The sequence below is a fragment of the Thyridium curvatum genome, assembly GCF_004353045.1.
Source record: "Thyridium curvatum strain D216 chromosome Unknown NODE_40_length_362384_cov_81.811220, whole genome shotgun sequence".
Classification (NCBI taxonomy): Eukaryota; Fungi; Ascomycota; class Sordariomycetes; order Thyridiales; family Thyridiaceae; genus Thyridium; species Thyridium curvatum.
Genome location: NW_022156795.1, coordinates 198740 through 218153, shown reverse-complemented (window position 1 = coordinate 218153; position 19414 = coordinate 198740). Strand labels below are relative to the sequence as shown.

General features: G+C 56.7%; 5 protein-coding genes across 5 annotated transcripts; 3 read left to right on the top strand and 2 right to left on the bottom strand.

Annotated features, from left to right (window-relative positions):
- Positions 1-458: 458 nt before the first annotated feature.
- E0L32_006865 (uncharacterized protein) lies at positions 459-1398 on the top strand (the record flags this gene model as incomplete). The annotated part of the gene is made up of 3 exons (XM_031141544.1): positions 459-565; positions 616-839; positions 950-1398. 3 exons carry the CDS (start codon positions 459-461, stop codon positions 1396-1398), a joined length of 780 nt encoding a protein of 259 aa, XP_030994164.1.
- Positions 1399-1722: 324 nt separating this feature from the next.
- On the bottom strand, positions 1723-2663 carry E0L32_006864 (uncharacterized protein; the record flags this gene model as incomplete). Its single annotated transcript, XM_031141543.1, has 2 exons — positions 1723-2238; positions 2316-2663. The coding sequence occupies 2 exons, from the start codon at positions 2661-2663 to the stop codon at positions 1723-1725; spliced, it is 864 nt and encodes a 287-aa protein (XP_030994163.1).
- A 722-nt stretch (positions 2664-3385) lies between these two features.
- Positions 3386-4321, top strand: E0L32_006863 (uncharacterized protein; the record flags this gene model as incomplete). The annotated part of the gene is made up of 2 exons (XM_031141542.1): positions 3386-3486; positions 3544-4321. The coding sequence occupies 2 exons, from the start codon at positions 3386-3388 to the stop codon at positions 4319-4321; spliced, it is 879 nt and encodes a 292-aa protein (XP_030994162.1).
- A 2188-nt stretch (positions 4322-6509) lies between these two features.
- Positions 6510-8588, top strand: E0L32_006862 (uncharacterized protein; the record flags this gene model as incomplete). Its single annotated transcript, XM_031141541.1, has 1 exon — positions 6510-8588. One exon carries the CDS (start codon positions 6510-6512, stop codon positions 8586-8588), a length of 2079 nt encoding a protein of 692 aa, XP_030994161.1.
- An 8267-nt stretch (positions 8589-16855) lies between these two features.
- E0L32_006861 (uncharacterized protein) lies at positions 16856-18507 on the bottom strand (the record flags this gene model as incomplete). The annotated part of the gene is made up of 2 exons (XM_031141540.1): positions 16856-17739; positions 17814-18507. The coding sequence occupies 2 exons, from the start codon at positions 18505-18507 to the stop codon at positions 16856-16858; spliced, it is 1578 nt and encodes a 525-aa protein (XP_030994160.1).
- Positions 18508-19414: the final 907 nt, after the last annotated feature.

Sequence of the window (19414 nt, the reverse complement as noted above, 5' to 3'; positions counted from 1 at the left end):
CATTTGCATGACATGAAGATGACAGATAGACGTAGTAATGTGGTTCTCTGATAGAGGTGATCACATTTAACAATATGGCTTTTTTTTTCTTCTATTTATCAAACAGAGAGAAAAGACCTTGTGCATGTGTCCTATTGTGAGAAATTGCGTGAAAGTATGTGATCCCCAGCTGAGAGAGAGTCTTTGCCTAGCATCTCAGCGTGTTGTACACAATTTCGGGGGTAATTAGCGCTGTCATGTGGTTGCGATAACGATAAACCTTTTGGGGTAGCGACCGGCCAGACGCGAAAGGAAACGTCACCCTGATTGGCAGACAACACGCGAATTGAAGCTCCCACCGCGCGCTCCTTTACTACACCCATTGCATCAACCCCAAGACCGACCTTGCCAGCTTGTGTCTTTCCTTGATCAACACCCTTTCTTTCTTTCGTTTCTGTTTCGAGATACCCACCGCCACAATGGCTCCCGTCAAGAAGGACAAGTACTCGGTCATCCTGCCGACCTTCAACGAGCGTCAGAACCTGCCCATCATCACCTGGCTGCTGAACAGGACCTTTACCGAGAAGTAATGCGGCCCGCCCTTTCGAAGATGTCTCTGGTGGCTGTCTAAGGTAGAAGACGTGTTGCTGACCCCTCGGTTCCGCGCAGCAATATCGACTGGGAACTTATCATCGTCGACGACGGCTCCCCCGACGGCACGCAGGAGGTCGCCAAGCAGCTCGTCAAGGTCTACAGCCCGCACGTCGTCCTGCAGACCCGGACGGGCAAGCTCGGCCTCGGCACCGCCTATGTCCACGGCCTGCAGTTCGCCAAGGGCAACTTTATCATCATCATGGACGGTATGTCTTTATGTACCACCACCACCACCACCCCCAAAACCCTTACACCGCTATCTTCAGACAATCGAAAGGAACATCCCTCCCCTACCCACTACAGCTGCTGATAAAAGCCAAACTTCTCTCTACAACAGCCGACTTCTCCCACCACCCCAAGTTCATCCCGCAGATGATCGCCAAGCAAAAGTCGGCCGACTACGACATCGTGACCGGCACGCGCTACGCCCCCGGCGGCGGCGTCTACGGCTGGGACCTCAAGCGCCGCATGACCTCCAAGGGCGCCAACATCTTCGCCGACACGGTCCTGCGGCCCGGCGTCAGCGACCTGACGGGCTCCTTCCGGCTCTACAAGCGCGCCGTCCTCGAGAAGCTCTTCGAGAGCACCGACGTCCGCGGCTTCTCCATGCAGATGGCCCTGGCCGTCACGGCCAAGGCCCTCGGCTACACCATCGCCGAGGTGCCCATCAGCTTCGTCGACCGGGTGTTTGGCGACTCCAAGCTCGGCGGCGAGGAGGTTGTAGAATATGCCAAGGGCGTGTTCCAGCTCTGGGCGAGGACTTGAGGGAAGACGTGGTTGGCTTGAGAAGGGGGGCGGGAGCGTCGGGATGCGACGGATGGGTTCTAGTGGACAGAAATACCTCGGGCGTTTGGTAAAGGCTTTTCTTTCAATTGCATTTGTGGCATAATTTTGTAAAAAAAGAAGAGACGGTACAGCAAGCTGCAAGAGATGCATTTTTTTGTGTGCAAAAGTGCTGTCACTGATATACGGTCACTACAGGAGGCGAAGATGATACTACATGTACTTTTCAAGAGTGACGCTCTAATTTATACAAGGTTTGATGATATCTATGTTGCGACGGAGAGAAAGAAAATCTAGTTTACATTTTTACATGTTGCGTCCGCCAGTGACCATGATGGTCTGGCCCGTGATGTAGCTGGACAGCGGGCTGGCGAGGGCGAGGATGGCGCTGGCGGCCTCGGTGGCGGTGCCGGCCCTCCGCAGGGGGACGTCGTTGTAGACGTCGGCGCCGGCGGCGGCCTCGGTCATGCCGGGGATGCCGAGGGCGATCTTCTGGCCGTCGGGCCCCTGGACGAAGGCGCCCTTCTCCTTGGCCTGGGTCAGGCGCGTCAGGATGTGGCCGAAGGCGATGGTGTTGGCGCGCACGCCGTACTTGGGCCCCCACTCCTTGGCCACCGTCTTGGTCAGGCCCACGACGCCGGCCTTGGCGACGGCGTAGTTGGCCTGGCCCGCGTTGCCGTGCACGCCCGAGGTCGACGAGATGTTGACGATGTTGCGGGGCTCGCCGTCGGCGACGCGGAAGTAGGGGGCCGCGGCGCGGAGGAGCTGGAAGGGGGCCTTGGCGTGCAGGTTGAGCATGGTGTCCCATTGCTTGTCGGTGATCTAGGATGTGCTTTAGGTCAGTACAAGAAGAAGAGAGGGCAAGCAAGTCCTCGGCCAAGAGCGAAGAGAAGACGGACCTTGTGGATGACGCCGTCCCAGGTGAAGCCGGCGTTGTTGACGATGATGTGGATCTTGCCGTTGCCAAACTCGGCGGCCCTGCGCACGAGCTCCTTGATGTAGTCCTCGCTGAGCAGGTCGCCGGGGACGGCGAGGGCGGCGCCGCCGGCGGCGTTGATGCCGTCGGCCGTCTCCTGCGACTTCTTGGCGTCGATGTCGGAGATGACGACGCGGGCGCCCTCCTCGGCGAAGAGGCGGGCGGCCTCGGCGCCGATGCCCTGGGCGGCGCCGGTGATGATGGCGACCTGGCCCTGGAGCAGGCCCTGCTTCTTGAGGTGGCCTGCGATCTGAGCTGCTCTCTGCGCCATTGTGTCTGCTAGGATGGATGGGAGAGAGGAGAGGGTGAGCGAGGTGAGGTGAGTTGCGCTGGATGCCAAGTCGGACGGATGGTTGGAGGATCAGACAAGTCTCTTGAGTGTGAACTTTTTTTCCCCAATTCAATTGAAACAATACATAACTATATCTATCGGTTCTTTATGAGTTGGGGGTCCGGCACCTTATTCAGACGAGGTAACTGGAGAGAACTGGAGACAGCTTCGGCAGCAATGCACTTACCGGGAGGCCGAGGTACAAACTGCCCCGGCTTCCCCGCAATTGAGGCCGCGCTTGGAGTGGGAATACGCTGCAGGTCACCCCCAGTCCAAGCCACGGTTTGCATCGGGGGTTCAGGCGGCTGGAGTGTCCGGATCGCGCGACAACCCGAGCTTCCGGACAGACTGCATAGCAGCGCAGAACACGAAACGAGGCAATTGATGCCGTTTCTCACTCGATACTCGATATTTGAACGTAATTTCTTCAACGGGCTAGATCGGGGGATACTAGGTAAGGTACCTATAGTTTAGTGTTAGGTTCATGTAGCATTTATTCTACTTGTAATGTTAGATGGGCGATAACGATAACAATATGGCTGGCATGATAAGATAAGCCCGTCCAGGCCAGCGGGGCCAAAACATCACCACCACCGCGCCGTGCTGTCTCCCTTCCCTCAAGCCTGCGTGTGAAGGCGACAAGCACAGCCTTGCCGCACCCCATGGCTCCCAATCGAGGCTTTGGCGAGGGCCGGAGTCGCTTGAAGCCTGTGCATCTGGACCCGTTAGACGCATATGGCTTACCATCCAAGGGTGACAACAGGTGAGCTCTCTGTGGACCTGAGATTTTCTTGCGCTCCAAACTAAACAACCTCACCAGATTGCTTGATGCCAAGACCCAGGAGCGTTACTACACCAAGATTGTTGAGAGATATCTCACCTTCTGTTCGGACGCCGGCAACCGCGATGTTCTGCTGGAGCGATTTGCGTCGTTGAGCATCGTCGAGAAGAATGAGCAGCCCGTCTTCCCCACTCCCACCAGTACTTCGCTCGGCAACAACAGCACCAAGGATCTGTCTGATGTCCTCATGGCGTTGAGGAAGCTACGCGAAGGGATAGTGGCGTCCAAAAGACTAGACGACTTCGCCATCCAGGCCTACCTCTTCTGCATCCGGCTCGCCGTGCTGGTCAAACAGCCCGAGGCCTACCATCCGGCCATACTCCACCTCTTGCGCTTCATACACCGCCGGCACCCCCTGACCAACGTGGAACTACGCGAAGTAGTGAGCTATCTGGTACTTGATATGGCCTGTCGCCAGAGTGATCTCTCGGACGCGTACATTCTGAAGCAGCAGTACGATCTGCACGACCCCAAGGTCGACGCCGTCTTGCACGCCCTGGCCCGAGACAACTGGGTAGCCTTCAGGAGGATCAAGGGGAGCGTCGACGGCCACAAGGCGAAATTGCTGGAATTTGCCGAAGACGACCTGAGAACACACACCCTCAAGGCATTCGGCCGGACCTATCTGCATGCCGATCTTGACTACCTAGAGCGATCGACAGGCCGCGCGTGGGCCGAACTCCAGAGCAAGAACCGCGTCGGATGGGAGCGTGACGGCCAGAAAGTCGTCATTCGCAAGATTCAGGCCAAATCATGATGTAACGCCGACAACAATGCCTGCACGCCATTGCTCGGGCATCCCGCCCAGCGGCCGTCGCTTGCGAGCCTGTAAATTGCGATGCCATCGTCGGCGAGGTCGCGGAATGCACCGCATCATGCTTTATGAAGACGGGCAGCCCCGACTTAATCTCTGCAGTATGCAAGCGGGGTGCCGATAGCCGTCGCTCAACCCATCGCGAAACGCTGTGCAAATGGGATCGTCGGTGGCTTGCGGTGCGTTTGATTAGCTCGAGCTGAATGAGGTCAGGGAGGCGACTTCGTGTCGGATAAAGTCCGGTCACCCGTCCTGGCTTGACACCCCTTTGCAGCCAGGTGTCGGCCTTCATTCGTCAATTCAAGAGTCACTCCACTGGGTCATGTACGAGCTCGATCGGAACAGGATGTTGGCCATGGTCAGAGTCCGGAGTGGCACTGTCTCTCATGGCATGTGACCAGACAAGCTGAATTCATACTCTGCGGGTTTTCAAGATGCCAACACTCTCTGTCTGGCAAGGTGCTCCTTGACCTACAAATCGGATTTCCGCCACAACACTGAAGAATTGCCTAAACCCTCGACATCCCTAATTCGATATCGGTCCGTTATCTCGAGTCGCGGTCGTTGCAGTGTCACCTAGTACTGAAGAGACATGACGCCTATTGTCACCTCGATAGCGGTTGATTAGAGTTAAGCGTGTACCCTTCTGAGAAACCAGAGACTTGATTGCATGCATATACCGGGCCCCCTGAATCCGCAACCCAACCTCCTCCACTGGACCATGATACCACCACCACGCTCGTGTCCAAAACATCGCTCAAGCCGTGCCCCTTCAGGGGGCAAGGTTTTCGTTCCGATGATAACCGATACCTGCGCCTGCTACCGTCTATTATCTGTGCGTTGTTTGCCTCACCGGACTTGACGCCCCTATTCGCATGATCGCACGCACCCTCATGCGAGGTACCAGATTCGGCCAGCTCGGGGACAAGCCCGGTTCTTTCTACCCCGACAGAGCAAGCATGTGTTTACAATGGCATTTATGGAGTGTGATCGCGTCGTCTGGCCCCAGTAGCTTAGCTTTGAGCTTTGAGCCGGGGAGATGGGTTCTCCGAGTCTATTATTAGAGTCTCTTCTGCGATGTGACCGGACTTTAAAGGCTGGAGGCTCTCTTCTGTTGCCCGGACAAAATCGACTCCAGGTCTGACCAGGTCTAGCCCAAGTGATCATCCGGAGGGTTCAAAGGTGACGGACGACCTTACTCGGAACCACTATCCATGTCCACTCTGCCTGATCGTTGTAGGTGATCGGGGTAGGGTTTGACGGAGAGGGGCCGAAGGGCCAGCCTTCCTTCCTGCTATCTCTGTCTCGATGTCTCATTGGTTAGGTGTCCCTGGGCGTTCCATCGGCATCGCCTTTGGTTCTCCAGACAGAAGCTCTTGTCGATCGTCCCCTTGCATTGACGCATGTCACCTTGAGCCAACTGGGATGCTTCCCCAGGTTTGAATGGCATGCTCACCTCAATGGCACACCCCTGAAAATGAGCAGGTCCGCCCTCTGTCGCGGTGCGTGCGTCTGGCCAAGCACTCCTTTTTGCACCCAAAAATAGGACAAACAAGCGTATTTGCCGTCCCGCATCTCGTGGCGCCCACGATAACTGGTAGAGGGTTGTTTGGCCGGAACCTCTCCCAACACGGCCAGGTCCAGCTGCTATATAGCCTCAATTAAGAATACAACCTTATTTGGGGACTTGGCCTAGAATTCCAGTCCCAGAAGTCTCGACAAAAAACGGGTTGAGCCCTCAGCGAGCTCTACTGGACTCCCCGGATAAATCTCGCCCGGATATATCACTTCTAGCCTCCGAAAAAACTTGGATCACCAATCTATCTGATATTAAACGTAAATGAGCGACCCAGGCCGCTATCACCAGATTGCAGGCCTTCACGCCATCGCAGGAGAAGAGGCGATATTCAATCACGAGAGGTTCTATAAATATGCTCGACATGTGTCGATCGCTCGCCGACGGGTTTCCTGGGAGCCGGAAGGACAGGCATGCGAGAGACGACCGTATCACTTCGAGGTTGCCGAATAACACTCAAGTCTGCTCTTTATAACATACTCGCATCCTCCTGACAAATCCTCGGACGGGCCTGCCCAGCCTCCTGGCAGAAAGTCACCTAGAACACAGCACATCATGTTGGGGTCGAGCCTTTCCCTCGTCCTCCTCGGCCTCGGCGCCGTGCAGGCGGCTCCGACAAAGACCACGAATGAGCCGCGGCAGGGCGGCGGCGTCTGGGGCATCGGCGACCCCTCGACCACCATGTGGCCCGGCGACCAGAAGCCGCCCGTCGGCTGCAACCCCTTCCTGTGGGCCTACTGGGGCGAGTGCATCCGCGTCGGCGGCGGGTCCTCGTTCAAGCCCGGCAAGCGCCAGGTCTTCACCCTGCCTCCCGGCGCCCATTCGGACAAGAAGCACGCGATCGAGGTCCTCGAGCAGCAGCTGATCGAGCTCCAGAACAAGAGGCACAAGACCCATGACGACTATGAGGAGATCGAGGACCTCAAGGCTGCCATCAAGTACCTGGCGGGCGTCACAGAGATCTCTGCTCCTCCAGGGACGGGATCATCATTCACCCCTGGTCGCAAGGCCAAGAGGCAGACGTTCGTCCTGCCTCCCGGGGCTGAACGGGACAAGAAGCACGCCATCGAGCAGCTCCAGCTCCAGCTCATACAGCTCCAGAACAAGAGGCACAAGACCCACCGCGATTACAAAGAGATTGACGATCTCAAGGCGGCGATCAAGTATCTGGCGGGCGTGACCGATATCTCGGCTCCCCCCGGCACTGGCTCGACGTTTACTCCGGGCAAGAGGCAGATCTTCACGCTCCCTCCTGGAGCCAACCCGGAGAAGAAGCATGCCATTGAGGAGCTCGAGCTTCAGCTGATCGAGCTCCAGAACAAGCGCCACAAGACTGACGATGACTACGACGAGATCGAGGCCCTGAAGGCTGCCATCAAGTACCTGGCAGGCGTGACGGAGATCTCGGCGCCCCCAGGCACCGGCAGCACCTTCACTCCCGGCCGCCGGCAGACCCTCGTCGGCAGCGGCTCCGACAAGACGGCCGCCATCGTCGAGCTCGAGAAGCAGCTCGTGGCCCTGCAGAACAAGCCCGACAAGACGGACGAGGACCTGGCCCGCATCGCCGCCCTCAAGGCCATGATCGCCTACACCGAGGGCATCTCGGGCATCTCGGCGCCCCCCGGCACCGAGACCTCCTTCCACGGCGGCAAGGCCAGGCGCCAGACCCTGGTCCTCCCCGACGGCGACTACGCCAGCGCCTGCCCCGGCGGCCTCGAGGGCGCCGAGCGAGCCTTTGAGCGCCTCCTGCACGCCACCGGCGACCGCAAGCCGACCGTGTCCGAGTTCGTCATCATGAAGAAGCTCGAGCGCTTCCTCGGCGCCTGCGGCGTCAAGATCATCAGCTCGCCCGACGGCACCTCGACCGTCATCTACCCGTCCGCCCGGAAGCGCGACGCCGTCGTGCCCCTGCCCGCCTTCGGCAAGCCCGCCTACGACCTCGCGGGCCTCGAGAAAGCCTACGAGCAGCTGATGCAGGACCCGAGCCCGGATTTCACGACCTGGATGGCCATGGCCCAGCTCGCCGACCTGCTCTCCGTCTGGGGCGTCAAGATCGAGCAGTCGCCCCCCGGCACGACGACGACGCTCGTCCCGAGCAACAAGGCGCGCCAGGTCTTCACCATCGGCGGCAAGGCCTGCGAGCTCGCCAACGTCATGGGCATGAAGGCGGCGCTCGCGGCGCTCGAGCTGGCCTACGGCGACCCGCGCGAGGTCGCGCGCGAGATCTACCTCATCGAGCAGTTCCTCGTCACGGCGCTGCAGGCCTGCGGCCACGACGTGCCCGGCTGGACCACCATCACGCCCGGCAACCCCGTCCCCGGCGGGCCCATCCGGCCCGACCCCTACCAGCCGGGCGGGCCCATGATCCCGGACCCGACCACCCCGGGCGGCGGCGAGGTCAAGCCCTCGGACAGGCGGCGGCGGCAGACCATCGTCATCGGCGACCCGGCGGCGCTGCTGGCGGCGCTGCACGAGCTCGAGAGCAAGTACGGCGCGTACGGCAGCGGCACCATCCCCGGCCCCATCTTCCTCATCATGCAGAACATGGTCTTTGTCCTGCAGGACTCGGGCATCGAGGTTCCCGGCTGGCCGGTCCTGGGCAAGGGGTCCGTCATCATCGGCCCGTCCAACTAGAGATATGGGTGGTGATTCTCGACGTTAGGGGGTAATGAGATGGAGAAAAAGGTACAGTCTAACAGGAGGATGCGGACAGGAGGGGTTGGACGTCGAGAAAGAATTGTGTAGGCATGTATCAAGAGCAGGATGAGGCAATCTCTGCAAGGCAGATGACTTCTGAGGGGGCTCGCTGCGAGAACAGGCCGGACGATGATATCCCACGACAAGATGACGGTCTGGCACGATGGAAGCAACAAAAAAGTTCCATCATACAAACAACTTTATTATATTCTTTTACGTTTTCAACAGATACTCTTTCTATTCCTCTGTCTCCATAGCGTTCAAAAGGCTTGATTGACTTACGACCTTCTGTTGTCCTTGCTCGTGAATCCGACATGCTTTTGACTTGGTGAGATCGCAACATTCAGGGGCTGAGGCGACCTACCTCATCCTATGCTAGAAGGGACAACTACCATTCTCTGTTCCTTGAGGCAAGGTCCAAATGAGAGCAGCGTCTACCCGGCAAGAGGCACACGCGGACTTCCCTGTGCCAGGCAGAGGCGATATCCCTGGCACGGCCATAGCTCACCGCCCAGCCATGTTGATCAAAACAAAGGACGCGACACGAGGGGACACAAGGGAGGCAAGAGGACATCGAATTTTGAGATGGAGGATTCAATTGACTGCGAAAGTCCCATGTCTAGACCGCTTCGCAGCTGATGCAAAAGCCGCAAGCTCAGTGCTGCATGCCAGGATTGGCATGATCAGCCCATGGCTATTTTACACAACAGCATCTAGACCCTGGGAATTGTTATCCCTTGCGTGAAGAATGGGCATCGTGACGGATTCAGGGTCCAGAACAAACGCCGTCATTCTTCGCACCGCAAATACAGTACCCAGCGTCATTTCCCCTGACAGCTCTAACGAACGCCACAGGACCCTGCAGGCAGTAGTGAACTGGGGGCCACCAAAGTTCCCTTGAAAAATCCGGTCCTTGGAGTCGTCCCTGGACAAGCCACATCTGCTCATTTTCCCCTTCCTGACTGACTAACAGCCCTACGCAAGCTCGAGATGCCCGCCAGCATGCCAGGGATGAATGGTGCCAATATCCCCAGAGCGCGCGGAGCCGCTGTCAACAAGCTGGCAAATGCCGGAATGCGAGGTTTTCAGCACCTCTCGACAACTCCCTTCAGGGTTCAGGTATCCAGCGGAAGGCTCAAAGCCGCCTTGCTTTTTTCTCCGGCCTGGCGTCCAGAAGCAAAAAGGCAAAAAAGTAAGGAGGCCGGAGTCATTCATTTCCTCCGTGGCGGGTCTGGCGGCGCCCGAACTATGCAGGGTCGGAAGACGGACTCCCCGCGGACGACGGTGTCGAGAGACATTCAACCTCTTGGACAGATCGGACGTCGACGCGGACGCGGACGCGGAACCTCAAAGCAGAGAAGGACGCCCCCATATTTTCTCAAATGACCTTCTGCCCGCTTGAATAACTACCTAGGTAATATCTAATCAAAAAAGCATCACAAGACGGCCGGCTAGTCAGGACTGCCAGAACTTGGAAGAGGGCCCCGTCGTTTCTTTGTTTAGCGCCCGCGATGTCATGGCTCTACCTACCCCACGGCGCGGAACCAATTCCCTCGAGACGAACCACCTGGGGCTTGTTCTGACAAAAGCCTCGGAGCCCCGAAGCTGTATCAGTAATCGCGAGTCGCGATCCAGTGAGACATGGCTTGCACTTGACGGCGGCCGTGGCCCCGCACCAGGAGTCCCTTTGTCGTGGTTGGCCCCGGGGCCCTCTTGCCGCGAGGTTTGATTCGGAGCCGGCTGGCGCTGGGTCTGCTCGGCGCATGGAAAGAGTTGGGCGAGTCATGGCCCTTCTGTCATCAGGTCACTGCTTGAGCCTCAAAGCACAGGCTGTCCTATGGCCCTTGCGGGTAGCTATGAATAAGCGCCGTAAGAGCTGAGGGTGGCCATGTGAGACATTACTAAACATTAAATCCCGGACCTTGCCTTGTCTGGCTTAACCTCGGAGGCGAGCTCAACCTTAAGCTTCCCTCTTGTTCAGCCGGCCTCTTGACGGCGTCGAAGAGGGCCAGCTGATTAGATTTGGGGGCCGTGTCACGGTATGGGCAGATACGAACACATGTTGACATGGGATTGTTGTTGAAGGCGATCTCTTGTTGTCTTGGACTGGAACGTGTGAAGGAACGAGACATGTCTTTCCATTCCTGCCCACCCGGTATGGAAGTCTATCAAGGACCCGGTGCCCGCTCCGAAGCCTTCGGTTGGTCCAAACATCGGAGGAAACTGTCATGATGAGGACATTGTGATCAGGCCATGCATCAGAATTAGTCTCGAGTGAGGCTCTCGAGACCACAGAAAGAGTGGGATGGGCATCCAATCTGACACGGGTTCAAGAACTCTCAACTGCCTGTCTGAATCGCCGACGCTGACTTCCCTGCCATGGCAAGTCTCCGTCCCAGAGATCTCTCTAGGCAAGCAAACATGCTCATCTTGTCTTTCGACCACTGGCACACTCCGGAGATCCTTCCGTGAGAGATCGTCCTCGCCATCACGAGGAACGACAAGAGGAGATCCCTTCTCCACCCAAGAATAAGAAAACGTAAGCGTCAACCAACATCTGGTCAAAAAAGTATGGCTCACACCATCTGTGAAACAAACATTTGTTTGCTTGAGCCCCCCCGCCGCGCTTGTTGTTCTTGTTGTTGTTGTGCTACGCGCTGCCGCCGTCGGACAGTGCCCCTTTCCTTTTGGACGCAAACTTTAGTGTCAAGCCACCATGACGGAGGGCGGAGGGGAACAAGCCCCCGCCGCGCGGTGCTCCCTGAGACCAAAGAAAAGACCGGCCCTCCGACCGGCGTGGAAGGTAGCTCGGAGGGTGTTGTGTGTGCGGGACCCAAGCCTTGGCACCTCGAGGTAGCTTTCCTCTAGAGGAGTTCCAGAACCTCGCCTGTTCCATTGCGACCCGGCGCACGAGCCAACCACGCCGGGCTGACGTAGAGTGATGGCGGTGGCGTTGCGTAATTTGTTGGCTAAGGTAATCAGGGTTGCCTAGCCGGGCGCCAGCAAGCGGCCGTCTTTGACCTAGGTACGTGCCTTCTGTTCGGTGCGGCGGACCAGATGGGTGCATTCGTCATGGGACCGCTCTTAGAGGGAATAGGGAGGGGGAGGGGCGGCGCCGTTGGTTCCTCCTGCCTTGCACTGAATGCCTAAGAGGTGCGCTAGATACCCCGTTCTTGTCTTGTCTGCCTGGTGTGGTGTTGGTGATGGATGGCAAGGAAGCTGGCGGGTTGAAGCCTCTGAGGGCCTAGGTCCAAGCCATGTAAGCTGCGTGCGGAGGCGAAAGATTGTGTTAGCCAGCTCAGAGGTCAAAGATGGTGCCTCGCCTTTCCGCCCGAGGAATAGCTGCGTAGGTCAGAAGGCGGAGGCTGGCCTCGAGAGGCCAATGGACTCCCGGACGCGGTCCCTCAGGGGATGTCTGTCCGACCGGGACGGCCGTCACAGCTCGACTACTCATCGGTGATCTCCTCGCCGGCGCCATCTGGAAGGAATAGGTCCGCCACTTGGGGGGTGTTGGCGTCCTGGCAAGGTTCTGCCCTTCTCTGTAAGCGAGGCACCTTGTCCCGGGCGTGCGCTTTTCTGAGGTTATCTCTCTCCTCCCGCCGCCAGATCCAACGACTCACAGTTACGTCGTTGGCCACGTTGGCTGCCAAGATAGACTTTGGGCGTACGCTGGTACGCTTGCCATTGCCATATGAGACGGCCGAAGGAGAGAGCGAGCACTAGGAGACGAGGCGTTTAGCCTTGATCCTCGGAAGGGCGAACTTGGAAAGTTACAGATGGACAATTGCTGTATCGAGATACACAGAACTTGCAACCCCCCCTCCCCCCAAACAGAGTTGCGGCACGGTGATAGCCGGCTTAATCGGCTCTGACGGCGGGACACGTATTTTGGGAGAAGTCCTAGGAGCACTTGCACCTCTTCAGACTCTCGCTCTAAAACCCTCCCTTGATCAAGATCTTTGACTGCAAGACCGATCTGGCAAGCCCAGACACCAGAAGGAAAGTGTGTAGACAAGCGTCCAGCAGATGCCGGTGGTGCCACGAGCGACGGATGGGATGTCCTCAGAGGAACGAGACACTATCACGTCCCTAAGCTCCAAAAGCAAGAGCGACGATCCTTGATTCACACAAAGATGATGGGACACGAACGGCTGGATCATACGATAGGCGCATTGCCCACTAGCTCTTCGTTGAATCCGCGATGGCCTGCATGATGGAGTGGTCTTGTGCTCAGAGTGACCAGACATTCACGTCACAGCATCCAGAAAACAAAAAGGGGAGGGGGGGCAGCGGGTGCTGTCAAGGGAAGGGAGGAAGCCAGGACCCAACGATCAAGGGACGGTGGTACAGCAAGCCGAGGAAGGCCGTCAGCAGTCCCGCGAGAGAACAAAGGTGCCAAAGGGCTAGGAGAAGGAGGGGAAGGGGAAATCGAGATGCAGATTTGCCACAACGCCCGACACAGCCGCCAGTGTGCGACGGCGCAACTACCGTGATGGCTTCAATGGGGTGGGTGGGAGGGAACAGCCAACGCTTGCACATGGTTTGCCCAGGTCGTACCAAGAGGAGAAGGGTAGGGTCTTGGTAAGCGAAAACCATGGCTTCCCCTCTCCGTCCCCTCCCCTCCTTCATCACTAGACTCAGTCGATCGCCCTTTGTGCTGGCGGCGGGTTGGTGGGAAAGGTTGGCCCTCCGTCAAGAGATGCCCTGATGGATGGATGGGAGGGCATCCCCGTCCCACGAAAGGGATGAAGAGGGGGGGGAGCCAGCTGCCCGCAATAGAGACGGGCTCTCGATCGAGCGGCGGGCGCAGCCATCGAGAGAGACTCCCAGCAGCGGAGAGGAAACCCAACCCACCAACACCTCATCCTGCATCTCTGGTGCTCCTCTTGGTCTCCCCCGCCGCCGACGCCGCCGCCCCTGTTCTGCACACAACCTTCACGTACGTAGGATGGCACGGATGCGTAGTTGGCCAGGTTCGCCCAACCACAGAGGCAGCTGGAGGAGGAGGGGGGGCGACCTTGGCTCGGTGCCCAGTTATTCACCGCCATGTGTAAAGAGGTGTGTAGCGCTAATGCATGCAAGCACTTTAGGGAGGAGAAGAGGCCCGGTAGCGCCATCTATCATTGGCAAAGTGCAGGTTGCCGGTTGCGCTGGTGAAGGGGACAAGCGTGAGGGTGTGCATCATGTCTCTAAGGAAACATGTTGGATTGGATGATGCTGGCCTCGAACCTGAGGCAGAAACACTCAAGTTCAGAGACGAGAAGTGCTTCTCTGCCTGCCTACTGGTCCGTCCCGGAGATATCACAACACCGGGCGGCCGGGGTAGTTGGCACGGCATCCTTTCGCGGGCGAACAGACGCAGCTGAAGCTGTTGTATAAATCATGCAGGGCAACTAGTGCCATGCACAGCATCCACAGCCATTTCTGCACAATGCGGGACATCGGGCAACCAGATTGGACGGCCGAAGAAGCAAGAGAAAAGAATGCATTGCCGTTCGTGCAGTTTTGTATTGACATATCGCTCCCCAATCACGAGGACCAAAGCGGGAAGGGTGTCAGCAAGCTCGTTGCGGTCTCCTAAGAGACCGGGCGTAGAGTCCTCGCCAAATAAGAAATCTGAGCAAGGAAGAACAACGAAAACATGTGGGTTCAAGAAAAGATGGGCAGCACCACGGGCGCGCCGGGCAGGGCAGGCCAGTGGGCATTGCATCCTGGGACCGGCTTACGCGGGATCATCCAACGGCTAGAACAATATGGGAAGAAGCAAAAGAGACCAACGTTGGGAAGGGAGGGCCTGTCAACCCCGAGCGATGATGTAAAGGTGTTGGAACTATGGGTTTTTAGAACACGCATTGAAACAGTTGGTGAGGAGGTACGAGAGCGAGAAGAGAAAAAGCAAAGTGACTGAGAAGAACCAAGGCGAAAGTACCATTCCACAGCCGGCTCCAGCCAGAGTAACCTTCTCCCAGTCGCAGCTTGTCTTTCCAGTCCAACGGGCTAGTTGTTAGGAAATTGGAGAAGACCTCACTAACGCAACCCCAGCCCCGTCCTGTTCAATACAAGTAGAAAGGACAAACGCTAATGCAGGCTGACAGGGGAGAGAGGGTGGGCAGCGTGATAGGTAGCTCTGCGTGAAGATGGGTACGTCAAAGAGAAGAAAAAAGCAAAGTCCAATGTGCGCAACGACGATCTCTCCCGAGAGAAGCCCTGCAAAGCCAGGGTGCGGATGACTTGTGACTACGTATCACCAATTTTGGCAACCGTCCGTCTTCCGTCTCTCTCTCGACGGGCCAGGCCCTCAAGCCATGGCATGGTGATGGGCGGTCGGCGGACGATCCCAGTGGTCAGATGCAGAGAAGAGCGGCCAACAACCACAAAGCGCAATTAATGAATGTGCAACATCCTTGCATGTCGACAACCAGCACCCTTCCCACCATCCCCAATCTGGGGCGAAAAAGTGAGGCTGGTGGCGCATGGGTGCAGCAGCCCAATCAGAGACTCGTGCGAGGCTTTTCCCCCCCTTCTTGGGAGCTAGCATGTGGGCGTCGTGATCGATCCTCTATCCTAGCCATCTCCGGACGACAAAACTACTTCGAGAGATCTTCCAAACGACAGAGAGAGGAGCTTGGGCCAGTGTAGTGTAGGTTAGATGGCTCGAGTTGCTACTTCGTAAAGCCAGATCAAAGGGGGGCGGGGACAGAGCCGGCGCCAGTAACCATTGCTGTGGGTTGTCTTAGCGTAGGCCTTCCGCTTTGACACCGACCGACGGTGTCCTTTGTGGGTGGGCAAAGGCAATCTGCGAGTACCATGGCTTCCACGGCTTACTGGGGTTGTTGCCTTCGGGCCAGGAGGCAAGGTGCTTACAGCGTCACTCACGTGGAACTTGGCATCAAAGAACATCGGTCCCCAACACTCCTCCCAACGTCAGTGAGATGATCTCGGTGTTTGTTTGCAAAGGGAGAACGAGGGTCACGTTGGAATAGAAGGGACAAAGATATTTGTTGTGACATGGAGAGTCATCTTTGGACTCCCCAAGAACGTCATGTGTATTCGTGGGATGTGTGACTGTCTTGCTCTAGAACAATGTTGTCTCTCCCCAATCCCCCGTTGTGTCCGTCCTGTCGAGGCCAGGTTTTCTAGACTCTCGGGAGCGAACTCCTAACGTATAAGAATTTTCCTTCCTTTTTTTCTGACCTCCCTCCGAGGCAGATGGGCTGTTGACCCGGGATATCTTCTAGTAAAATTCTCGTGTCCCGTAAGCGTTCCCCTAAAACAAGCCGAAACAAGAAATCTTTCCCAGGCCGTAGTGAATCCAACAAGCAGAAGAGTAGAATGACCGGCCAAATAGATCCTGAGAAGTCCTCTTCAAACAACCAGTTCTCCAGGCGACCAGAGTGGAATGTTCTTGTTTCCCCCTTGGGTCTTCCAGGGCAGCCATAGGAATGGTTTTCCGAGAGACCAGGTGGGAAGAGATGCAAGAATAGCGAGCAGCGCACGCGTGATCAAACCCGTCCAGCCGGTGTGATGGAGAACCAGAAGAAATGAAAAGAGAGGCTTCTCCGAACGTTGAACATCGGATTTTTTTTCCTCGCCCGAAATGACACTGACAACTCCGTGTCCGATTCTTTATAATTCCCAAGCGCCAAACAGAAGATGCTTCGCCCCGAGTGACAGCTCCCAAGGAAAAAATAATGAAGAGAGAGGGTTTGGTAAATGTGCCCCCTTTTGATATGACAAAAAGATCGCTTCTGCAAACATCCGCCAACTCCGCGCTTGTAAACACATAAGAAATTCCAAGACCGGTAAGTAGAGAGAAGAGTAAGAAAAGACTAGATACAGGAGTATGAAGCTTGTATGTGCAAAACAATTTCCGAGTTTGGTTCTTTTTTTTGTTGGTCCTTTAGGGGGTCCGTCCGGAATATCAGAAATCCATCCAATGGGTATCAAATCCTAATGGCGTGATGAAAGTTTGTAGTAGAAAGGTTTCCGGTAGCTTGTGTTAGTGCCAGCTACTGGAATGTGGGCTCATGGTCCAAGGGGTCGTGGAATGATAGAGCCAAAAGTGCGAGGGCACGGAGCGCTGGGCCTTGCTGGACATCCATCGTTGGTAGAGGCAACGATACCAGGAGCAAACCTGCACGATGACCGAGCCGCCCCTCAGAGACTGAGAGCGGTCGCATCGGTGTTTCCTTGCAATGACGAAGCTAGTAGCATCCCTGAGGGATGAACACAGGGACCTGATGGTGAAACGGCACTGGGTAGTGCTGCATTGGCGCCGGTTGTGCGTACTTGCCCATCCATTCCATCACGTTGTGATAGTGCGGCTTGGGTGCACATGGCGGCTGCAAAGGAAGTCCTGCGTGCATTGGGTCGTGTAGCATCATCCCGGGGTATGGGACAAACTCCTGTTGGAAGCTCAACATCCTTGGGTCCTCGGGTTCGAGGATGGCCAGTGGACCCTCAGCCATGGGTGGCGGGGTTGTCACCTCAGGACGCTCACGGCAGAGCTCGTCATCCTCGGCATCATCAACGGAGCTGCAGCTGGAAGCCAGCGAGCCCTCGTCAGAGGAGCATGTCGAACTTCCATCGGAAAGAGATCCATCCGAGGAAATGGGAGACAGCGGGGCGTCGAAGTCAGGCTCATCAATGATAGCGTCCTCGTAGTCACCAAAGTGGTGCTCCGGAGAGATAGGGGCAGTGGGCAGGGCCTGGGGAATGGTGCAAGGCTGCTCGGTGAAGCGAGAGCATGCACTGATTCTGGCCTTGAGCTCCGAGATGGTGATGCGCTGCTCCGGGTTGTGGGTGAAGATGCGGGCCAGGATGTCGTTAAGCTCGTCCGAGATGGGCAGAATAGTCTTCAAGAAGCCAGGGCTCCTGGTGTACGCCCGGTATGTAGAATCATCAACAGAGGCCTGCTTCCATGGGTTGCGACCACAGGTGAGGTTGACGAGAATAACTCCCAGGCTCCAGACATCATTGGGTGCGCAGTAGTAGAATGGCCTCCGGGATGAGTGGTCCAGGCATTCTGCGGGGGAGAAACAGAAAAATGTCAGTTGGGGTTCGGGGATTTGGCTGGATTTCGACTGGACTGGAAAAGGCAGCTGCCAAAGCAAAAAAAAAAAGACGAAGGAAAAAGTCAGGTCTCCGGAGTCACAAACTTACCTGGTGACATGTAGAATGTCGATCCACAGCCGTAGTCTTCGGATCGGTCTGAGGCAGTAGCCAGGCCAAAGTCTGCTAGCTTGACGGTCTGTCCTTGGTCCGAAACCAGGATGTTTTCAGGCTTGAGGTCCCGGTGATAGATCCCAAGGGTATGGCAGTGCTCCACGGCATCCAGGATTTGCAGGAAAACCTTCTTGGCAAGTTCATCCTTACCCACGTATTGTCCGCACTCGGTGATGTTGAAGAACAGGTCACCTTCAGGGCAGTACTCCAAAATTACATAGATGCAATCTGGGTCGTCAATGATCTTCAGGATGGAGACCACATTGCGGTGGGCCGATGCTAGGTAGTGAAGTCGGATTTCCCTGGTCTGAAACTGGACTTGTCGGCTATCCAAAGGAGTTCCATCGGCGTTGAACTTGCTCAACGTCTTCACGGCATAGCGAACATTCGTCTTGATGTCGACAGCCGAGTAGACGACTCCATAGGCGCCGGTCCCGAGGATACCTGTCAGCTGGAGAGTGCCACCGAGAAACTTCCCTAACCGCTCCTCCGGAGTCACTGGAACGTATCGTGCCTGGTGATGAGGCTGTGTGGGGATGTGGTGTTGTATCGTACACTTCTGCTGATGTTCGAAGGAGAGCGGTGACGCCGGGGGAGTGGGGAGTCCATAGGGGCCCGATACATGCTGCATGATATGAGATTCTCCTGGATCCTTTCAAAAGGGTCGTCTTTTCTTTTCCCAAGGGTCGGTTTCTCAAAGAGCCGGGTGGCTTATGGAAGTCCAAATATGAGGGAAGAGTAAAACGGCAGCTAGGAAACAGAAGAAATCCGGCAGTGGGATCCTCTTTGCAAAACCAAAAGAGAACAAATCCGGGCTCAAGATCCTGTGGCCTCTAATGGAAATGTCCTTGGGTCGAAGAGCACAAAACGGTTTGTTGTCGCGATGGGAACGTCAACAAACGTGGGTAAAGCCTGTCGTCGCGGGTCGTGGTATTAGGGGACAAGGCGAGCAACGTGGGAGAGAGGTCGTCCAAGACACTTGAGGAAGTATGAGGATAAAGGTCGTTGGAGCGGAGTGGACAGTGGATGTCCTTCGTCCTTGGGTCGGAGAGAGGTGAGGAGAGAAATGGGTTTAAAAGGAGTGTCGTGAAGGATGGTGCTGGTCAAGTAGGAGGGCCGAGCTGCAAGGTGTGGGAGAGACGTTCAAGATAACATCGATCTCGCTGGCCGGGAGGAGACCCAGTGGCCCCGTCCAAGAGAGAAGGCCAGGACTAGGACGTCGACGGCGGTACGTAGGTACCTGACTGTGAAGACAGAGCGTCTCCACCCTGGCTTGGCTTCCTCCTGGTCCTCCTCGGCCGTCCATCCTGGTCCTCGAGGAGGGTGGTATTGCAACAGTCGACCAGGGCGGCCCACCACCCTCTCGTCGAGCCACACAAACCGCGCAATAGCGTTCGCCTGCCATGACTGAGTGTGGGCCGAGTACGTACTCCGTACTTCTCCCAGCACCCCTAGCACCCAGCGCCACCCTAGTAGTCGCAACAGTCCCTGCAAGTCTGTCTATTCTTGCAAGACCTCCCAGCGCTATGCTCGAATAA